The sequence below is a fragment of the Halyomorpha halys genome, unplaced genomic scaffold (genome assembly GCF_000696795.3).
Source record: "Halyomorpha halys isolate HHAL.00 unplaced genomic scaffold, Hhal_1.1 Scaffold19.1, whole genome shotgun sequence".
NCBI classification, from domain to species: domain Eukaryota; kingdom Metazoa; phylum Arthropoda; class Insecta; order Hemiptera; family Pentatomidae; genus Halyomorpha; species Halyomorpha halys.
The window spans coordinates 514,100-524,286 of NW_027115129.1; the positions used below are offsets into that span (position 1 = coordinate 514,100).

Below are 10,187 nucleotides of genomic sequence, written 5' to 3' on the forward strand. Positions count from 1 at the left end.
AGCATTGAGGATTTTACGAAGGATTTTGGATTGTAAGGATTGGATACGAGAGGAATTCGAAGGTTTAGTGGAGCCCCAAAGCTCAACTCCTTATGTCCAGATGGGCCTAATTATACTCTTATATATACTATCATATATATTATACAATAATAAGTCATGTAGATCAGTCTTTTGTAATGAGTTGGAAGTTTAGACCGTTTGTCTAGTAAGTGCTGTAATAGTCGGAATCTGCGTGCAGTTTCCTGTCTTTTCAGTAGTGTAGTCCAAAGTACAGGGGTAAGAGCCACATTATTAAAGTATACTGTAGGGCAGTCGGCAGGTTTACGACGAAGGGTAAATGTGATTTGATGGGATTTATTTTTATCTTCCAATTTCGACACAATTCTTCGAGGGTTGTGATATGGGACTGGAGAGTTTGGGATGCAATCAAAGGGCTATTATTAACTGTGAGCACACATGTGTCATCAGCATACGTGGTGAGGATAGTGTTAGGAGTTGTTGGGATGTCAGTTATATTAAATATAAAAAGAAAAAGGAAAGTTGTAATGGTATTCTTCGAGGCTCACTTAAAGCTTTTTTATTTTCACTTGCTTATAAATGGAATATACAGCAAAGAATATTATCGTTTGAATTTTGAACTCCATTATTCGACTAAAATGGATGTTTTGAGTCCTCCGAGTCCAAAAAACCCGTCTTGCAAAATGATCTGTTTCTGTGAATAGCTTGGATCAAGAACGAATAGTCGTACGAAACTTGTAGCATTACGGGTATATATATATATATATATGCCTGGATAACTGTATCTTTTTGGATAAAATCGACTAACCGGTAGTGTTACTTATAGTACAAGAGCTCAAGAGGAGAAAAAAAGGGAGTTTTATCCTAAATTATTTTATTTAATTATATATATGTACGTTTTATTGTCCTCTTCTTTCATTACTCTATTTTCATTCTGTACAATTATTTACTTCAATCATCGTACTGTAGTGTCCAATAGTAAAGATCTCTGCAATAATAAGACAGTTTTGTGATTTCGTAATTTATCATTAGTACTTTACAAACCATTTCTTTCATTTTATAATCATTATTTTTTTTAATTAAAGTAACGAAACGACCAAACACTAGTCTCGTGATGTAAGCAGTTACAGAGAGGCATTTATAGAGACTGGTGTAATGCACAAATAAACCTGATATAAATATTGGGAACTGCTTCAGAATTTACCATAATAGGGGTAGGTAGTTTGTATTTTGATTGTCTAAGTATTGTTTTGGACTTTTTTAAACAAGACAATCAGTAGTCAAACTTTTACACTTCTACTTTTCACTTACTTTAAGCATGTTGTAACAAATTACTGTAATCAAAAGTAAACAATAACGTGAAGTTTTAGATGGAAAGGTTACTAAACAAGTTGCTAAAAAAATCCGCTAGGAGCTCTTATGTATTTAACATAACTTCAAATAGGGCTGCTCATAATCATATACTTATAACATTTAACATGGTAAAATATTTTACATTTAACACAATATCATGAATACCCACCCCTACTGTAGAAAATTATAAGGATTTTTTTTTTTTTTTTGGAACTATGTGTTCTTCAATTTCCACAAATACATATAATACACTTGTTATTACAATGCCTTGTTCTAAAGTTGTGCTATATAATATCACGATTCCACAGTGTCCGTTTTCGCGAAAAAGTGGCGTCGAGTTGTTACTTGTTAATGTCCGAAACGGTGCTATATGTAAGATTAGAACTTATTAGGAGATATTGGTTGACTGAAAAATCTCTACATTAAAAAAAAGGGTTGGTTATATGACTGGGAATAAGAACAAAATCATAAAGATGGTCAGGGTTGCGGTCAAAAAAGAACAAAAATAATTTTATATTTTTTAAAAATTATTATTATATTTTGATTAAATAATTAAATATTTATTTTCTAACGTTTCGACCTACTTTCTTGAGTTTCATCAGAGCTGTTCAAAATCAGAAGCGTACAGATTTTACGTTTGTAAGTTTCTGATGTTCTGTCACAGTGTCTAATAGCTATCAACTTAAACAGCCCTATTGAAGCTCTACAAACTGGGGCGAAACGTCGGAAAATAAAGAGTTGCTAACTATTTTTTCTTTGTTTTTTTACCGCATCTATTTTCATCAATTGATTTTTATTTATTAGATTTTTTTTTGTATTCTTTAGAACTGGTGTATTTTTTCAACGAACAGTTCATTAATGTTTGGGAAAAAATAGAAGAAACGAACCAGTTGCTTATTTCAGATGAATAATCGAAAAGTGAAGGCAAGCATCGATTTTGTTTTATCGATATTCTGCAAACATTGACCCCAAGCGCCACCCAAACAGTGTTGCATTAATTCGGGCGGACCACTAACCTACTGACATTTAAGCCTAGACCATTTCGTCTAACTTGAACTTTTCTTAATTATAACAGTCCGTGTTGAAAGTATTTTATTTCCGATGGATGTGTACTTAGTGCTTAAGATGTTGAGTAAGATCTGTTGACATAATGCCATGATACAATGTTGTCTTCAGTGTAAGTCGGGTTAGAAAGTTGATTGCTATGAATGAGTCAGCCTGTGGAGTGGACTTGTATTCAGTGAAATTAAAATTGTTATCTCATAATGTATTATTCCCACTTCTGCAATAATGATCTAACTTTTTTTTCCAAGATATGTCGATATTTTTTATTTAATTTTACAACCTTAACTACATCTGGACAAATGACTAACCTGGAATCCTCACACCAGACTGAAAAGACAGGAAACTGCACGTCGATTTCGACTATTACAGCACTTACTAGACAAACGGTCTAAACTTCCAACACATTACAAAAGACTGATCTACATTACTGTAATAAGGCCAATCTGAACATATGGAGTTGAGCTTTGGGGCTCCACTAAACCTTCGAATTCCTCTCGTATTCTTGCAATCCAAAATCCTTATTGCTCCTTACTTTGTCACAAATAAAATCATACATAAAGACCTTAATGTTCCACATGTAACCGATCTAGCCCGAACCAGATATCATTCCTTCCAATATAAACTCACTAACCACCCAAACCTACTAGTTTCTAACGTTGCTTTCTCTTCCATTCTTGACAATTCTCCGAGGCGCCTGAAAAGAAGATAGCCACGAGACCTGCTAGAGTAAAATGTCATTAGAGTGCTACCAACGGGTAGTTTCTCTACACGCCTGTAACACTCCATTTTAACTGAGATCAAATTTACTTAATGTATTATAATGTACAGTTGTAAACAGCTATAAAAAAATAAAATAATAATTTCACAACTCCACCCTCCAAAAAAAAAAAAAAATATATATATATATATATTTAAACCTCCAAAATACTTTAAGTTATGAATGCACCCTGGTTTATCCCTAATCCCTAATCCCTGAACATGATATAGGAAACTGATGGATTGCAGAGAAACGATTGAAATTAGATCATTCAAAATTTGAATTGACGAGATAGTACACTTTATTCTTACAGGCAAATTCCAAACTAATGTTCGAACAAGCTTTCTATTTATTACGAATCTAAAGAAACATTCCAAAGAATCATTACTGTTCGAAATCTCATTAGTGAATAATCCTCCGACTGACTTGAACCAAGAAGACCCCGGGATTCAAGTCAGTCTGGCTTTTGATTGATGACTGACATTCAGAATGACTATTGGGTCACCTTTTTGTCTTTAATCACTCTAATCCACTATCCACTATCCACTATCCACTAATCCTTCCAAACTCCCTAGTTCTTGGTTGGCCAGGGCTCTGTTTCAAAATGAAAGCTAATAGTATTAGTTCAAAATACAAGTATCGAAATAACGTGTTAATTACACCCCAAAGCTCAACTCCATATGTCCAGATTGGCCTTATTATAGTCATGTAGATCAGTCTTTTGTAATGTTTTGGAAGTTTAGACCGTTTGTCTAGTAAGTGCTGTAATAGTCGAAATCGACGTGAAGTTTCCTGTCTTTTCAGTCTGGTGTGAGGATTCCAGGTTAATCGTTTGTCCAAGGTAGCGGATCTGTTCGCCAGGGATAAGAGTAACATCATTAAATGAAACTGTAGGGCAGTCAGTAGGTTTACGACGAAGGGTAAAGGTGATTTGATGGGATTTGTTGGAATTTATCTTAATCTTCCAAGTACGACACTAATCTTCGAGGGCTGTAATATGGGATTATGAAAATAAAATGAATAACTATAATTTTTTTAAGATTAATTATCGAACCTTTTCTTATTTGAAAAAAATTATAAGTTAGGTTTCTTTCAAGGTTTAGTTGAGCCAGAGCTGATACGCCCACTGAGGAGAAAGTATTTACTATTTCCAGCATTCATTACTGCCATCAGACAAGAAAGGCGAAAATTATGATCTTTTAATAAAATAAAATCGTTTTATTTTTATAAAAATTCTTATATTAGTATTTCTCTATATTATTTTTGTTCCTGGCAAGAATTCAACAGTTTAACAAAAGATAGCGAAGCCATAATGAAATCAGGAAAGAGCGGGAAATCGCATTTTTTTCCCGTTTTAATCGGATATTTTTATTTTTCCTTTATTTATTCATAAAATTCTTTATTATTTCGAATTTATCTATTCTTTATTATCTGTAACAAAGAGAACTGGTTATTATTTTTTTTAATAAGCAAAATTAAGTTACGTTTGAGTAAGATTATTTTTAAAAATAGCAGCATTCCGTACATACAGCATACATGCGTTATCTAAAAGATGTTTAGACCCTTTTTCAAGATAGATTTTTACTAACTTTAAATGCAATTTTAAGGTGATGTTTGCCTGGTTCTCTACAGGTGAGGAAACTATTCTAACCATGGTGGGAGTCAAGTTTTTCATTTTTTAGGACCGCCACTTAATGAAAAAAGTCAACGCCCCAAGGCCGGGTTCGAACCGGCACCTCCCGCAGACCTCAGAACGATAGACTAACCCCTCAGCTGCAGTGCGGCCCTAATATTCCCTCTGTAACCGATCTAGCCCGAACCAGATATCAATCCTTTCATTATAAACTCTCTAACCACTCAAACCCGCTAGTTTCTAACCTTGCTTCCACTTCCATTCCTGACAACCCTCCGAGGTACCTGAAAAGAATATGGCCTCGAGATCTTCTAATGTAGAAAGATTATTAGGGTGCTACTAATAGGTAGTTTCTCTACAGGTCTGTTTCATATAATTATGATCTTTTTACACAATTTACAGGATGTATTATTATGTAAATGTAATCAAATAAATAAATTGTTTCAAACATGTACCTATATGATATATGATACTTATGTATTGTCGAATCAATCCATAATTTGACCATAAACAAGATACTTTTTGATTATTAATACCTGGCATAAACATATATAATAATTTGTAAACAGAATCGATTTAAGCTTGTCCGATTACTGGACTAATGTGTTTTCTTTAAAAAAAAAAACTGATACTACATTGCCTAAAAAAATGTGTGTCCTTCGATAAAATAAAATTAATCAAATGAAGGATAGTTACTAAATAGTAATTACTCTGATCTTAATAGCTACGAAAAAAAAAATTTTAATTATGGCAAGGTCGCGAAAGTAAAAAGTAGACTCACTATCTTTCTCAAACTATTAAAATTATAGAAATTAGATTTGAAGATTTTTTATTTTTAAATATAAGAATTATAAATTTATTTTATTCCTTTTTATAATGAAAATAGTTTAAATGTAATGTAATTACTGACACAGTTACGCCGTCTACCCTGTTTACCTCTCTGGTAGATACAAGTGTATGGAAACAGATATTTGTTACTTTAATATTTTACTAATAATTTGAAGTTATTTTGGATTTGCAGCAAATAGAAAACGTGTAGATCTGGGGCGGATTTAGTTAAATATTTGGCCATTAGTAGCCCCATGACGATCTTCGTAACATGCCATTGCCAACCGCCGATTAAAAATATCATATGCCCACATATGAGCAATTACTACAGATAGAGGAAAAACAATTTATGTATTGTTATTTTAGTATCTTGATACTATAGATTAAAGAAAATTAATAATTTTTTATATATTTATTTTTGTTGGATATATAACTTAATAATTAACCATGGTGTTTTTAATAATCCACGGCATTTTGAATCTTACTGTACATTTTTTTTTTAGTTTTGTTTTTATTTATATTTATAACAGATCGGCCTGGGCCCTGTTTCATAATGAAAGTTAATAGTCTTAGATCATAGTACAAGTGTAGAACTTAGTGTATTAATAATACTAATACTTATTTTTTTCATGACAGGGATAACTATTAGTCATATTACAGGAATTAAAAAATACTAAAGTACAAGTTACTATTGTACAAGTCAGTGTAATTGAATTAAGATACTTCTACAACACTAATACTATTAGTTTGTACTTTATTATGAAACAGGGCTCTGGTCTCAGATCCTGTATCCTCAATGCGCAAGCCAGTTTGTTGGTAGCCCAAAATCTTGCTGAATAGAGGTGCCTCTACATGTTTGCCAAACTAGAGCAAGCGTGCAGATAAGTTATTTGGATTGGCTTCTACAAGCTTGAATTTGTGGCGGCTCCGTTTAATGTCGATTTTTGGTGCTCAAATCAAAGGACGCTTGTGCTGTATTCATACCTTTGCGTTTAGTTAGCATTCTCTTAATATAATAATTCTGTAAATATTTGTGATCATCGAGTTTTAATTAATTGAAATTCTCAGGCCACTACTGATGTACGGCTGTGAAGTCTGGGGAGCGGCATCCTTCACGAAAAGGAAAAAAACTACAATCTTTTCAAAATAAAATCCTAAGAATCGCAGTTAATGCTCCTTGGTTCATAAGAAATAGCGAATTACAGAAGGAGTCAATAGAGGATTACATCAAAAAACGGTTCATGAAGTTCCCCTCCCAGTTGCCGACAGTTAAAGGAGCAGTGACCTACAACCTGGGAAACCCAACCTCAACCCCAAGACTGAAGCCCACACTGCTGCAGGACATTCTGTTATTAATTTTAATAAATATAAAATTAATTCATAGTCACACTACTTCTAATTTACTTATTATTATTACTCATTTTATTTTATTTGTTTCTATTTTCTTCTCTCGTTCCTTTTTCAAATTAACTTGTTTCTTCTCACTATTAGAGGGCATTTGTTTGTTTTATTTAAGTGTACCAATATCATTATTTTTTGTTATTAATTTTACATTCCTCTTTTATTAAGAAGCATTACTCTTATCTATTTATTTTATTTTTTTTCTTCTTTTAATAACAACATTGTATATAGTTAGGGGTGTCTTTTGTATGAGACTATACTCCCCCCATAATCAACTGTTAAAAAAGAATATATATATATAATATAACGGTTATATCAACCATGTAAGGCCCATACCAGGCCGATCTTGTATAAAATAAAAAAAAATTAAATAATTAATTGAAGAATTTTCCTAACCTTCAGATTTAATAATTATTTATGGATGTTTCTCTTCTTTAAGATAATATTTTAAAATTCTACCGATTTGATGTAAATACACTTTTTTAAAATTTGACAATTAACTTTAGCGGTTTATATATTATTTAAAATATTACTAATATAGTGTCTGGATACTGACATTTTTTATTTTACTTGTTTAAAAAGGATTTGTATATATTTTAAAGTTTTTCAAAAATCAAATTTATTGTCCGAACAACTATAAATCAATTTATTTTATGAAATATCTTGAAAACTACTATTCCTACGAAGATAAAGATCATAAACTACTTTATAGTACGTTAAACTAGCTTTAATTTGAGTACTAATAGACATCTATACGCCTCATAGTTCCTGAGATATAGATTTCTCCAAATAAATTAGCTAACGATTAGTCTTTCAGAAAAAGAAGATTTTAAAGAAATTTTGCTTTTTAAAAAGCTATATCTCGAGAACAATTGGACCTAAATAACTCTTTTATGGCTATTATTTCAGTAAATTTACTCTTCTTTAAATGACGTTCTCTTAGATTTTCTAGTGTTGTTGTTAGTTTTTAAGATATAGAGCTCTGAATGAAAAATTAATGTTTTTTTAAGGTTTTGAAACAGCCGCCATTTTTTCCCGCCATTCCCCCTACCTATACTTGGCAGACTCATCAATTTTGACTAGTAATTATACATAGTTTTCATTAAAGTAGTAAAAAATTGGGGTGAGATGACTGCCTTTTTTTCTTCCCGGCTCTTGTACTAAAACTTCTGCTGTGCAAGCCTGAAATCTATTCATTATATATGTAATTCAGTTAATTCTTAATAAATTACCTTTCGTTATATCTTGATATTCGTCGAACGGTTTGACGCCATCATCTTTGTCGAAAGCTCCGAAGGCATAAATGAGATGCGTGCACAAGAATGGGTTGATCTGAGTCGGCTTGAAGACGAACTGGTTGGTCCTGTAGACGCTCCAGCTCGTGTAGTAGCAGACAACTTTCTTGTCTTCGATGTTTTCTGAAATAAATTTCAAGTCTGTTAAATATGGAACTTTCAATTTAAAAACATAAAATGGAGATTATCTATAGTTGAAAAGATACCCAAACTTAAAAAGCCACCAGAATACTCATCCTCCTACCGTTCTATGTCTGTATTACCGATCATGGGCAAAATCCTCGAAAAACTCATTTTGAAACGCCTATATCCCATCCTAGATTCCAATCATATTTCCTGATCACCAGTTTGGATTCCGAGCATCCCACTCCACTATCCAGCAATGATCTCGTGTGCTGGACGTTGTCTTGTCTTCTTTAGAGCGCGGAATGTACTGCGCGGGAGTCTTGGAATCCTCACTCAAGACTGAAAAGACAGGAAACCACTCATCGATTCCGACTATTACAGAACTTACAAAACAAACGGTCTAAACTTCCTATATATTACAAAAACTGATCTACATGAGTATAATTAGGCCAATCTGGACATGGAGTTGAGCTTTAGAGTTCCACTAAACCTTTGAATTCCTCTCGTATCCAATCCTTACTGCTCCTTATTTTATCACAAATAAGATTATCCATATATACCTTAATGTTAAAATGTAATGGATCGAGCCCACCTCCAAATACCAATCCTTCCATTATAAACTCCCTAAAGACCCAAACCCACTAGTTTCTAACTTTGCTTCCTCTTCTATTCCTGACTATCCTCTAATCCACCTGAAAAGAAGATGGCCTCCAGACCTTCTAATGTAGAAATGTTATTAGATACTACCAATGGATAGTTTCTCTTCATGCCTGTATCATACCGTTATAATATAACATCAAATTTATTAGATGTATATTTATATAAATCCAGTTGTAAATATCAATAAATAAATAAATACAAAATAAAAATAAACTGATTGGGTAATCATATGATCATTGTTATCAAATTCTAAGTCTTAACTGTTCATTAGTTTATAGGCATGTTCCTTTACCCATGCACATATATTTTTATTCTCTTTGTGGATATTCTTCGAACCCATTTATATTAGATTTTTTTTCTGTTTCTGTTTCTTTTCTTTTTTTTTTTTGCCTTTTTGTTCTCATAGTAATATAGTACCTTCTTCATCTATTTGTACCCATCAATAGCTCTATATGATCATGGATAAGAAGTTATCAGGAAAAAACCAGGATCAGTCCTGGCGGAGTTAGGCTTCCGCAGATTTATATTAACTGAGCATAGCACTGATATTTTTTGTAAACCAACAGTATATATAATAGTACTATGTAAACCATTGATAAGTGTCCGAGGTATATTACAGTAATAGATATTATATTGATTTACTAACATATTACAGGAAATACTTTAAATTGTAATAACTAACTCTATTATCAACAAATAAAAATGTCTCACATCAAGTATTACAGAACTACATTTATTAATTGTAGAAAAATAATTTGGCTTGTCGTCAATAAAGGTACAAAATAGTAAACAAACTCCTTGACGTTAACCGACATTTCACCCCACTATACAGTGCTCAATGAAAACAAGATACAAACATTGTAACATGTGACAAGAAAATTAGTCTAAATATACTGTAATAATTTTAAAAAATATTAAAAATAAAATAAAAAGAATCTGAATCGTTTTTTAACTTTATTTCAAATATAAGAGATAACTTTGGGTTCAAATTAAGAACACTAATATCAAATGGATAATAGAATTATATTTAAACTTTTATAATATAAAAAGA

At 32.1% G+C, this 10,187-nt stretch overlaps 1 protein-coding gene across 2 annotated transcripts in view; it reads right to left on the reverse strand.

Annotated features, from left to right (window-relative positions):
- Nucleotides 1-10,187, reverse strand: part of LOC106681087 (chitinase-3-like protein 1) — a 58,387-nt gene that overhangs the window by 43,260 nt on the left and 4,940 nt on the right. For both annotated transcript variants that reach the window (XM_014421249.3, XM_014421240.1), the window contains exon 3: nucleotides 8,288-8,473. In XM_014421249.3, coding sequence (XP_014276735.1) covers nucleotides 8,288-8,473 — 186 coding nt within the window. The remainder of the gene's footprint in view (nucleotides 1-8,287; nucleotides 8,474-10,187) is intronic.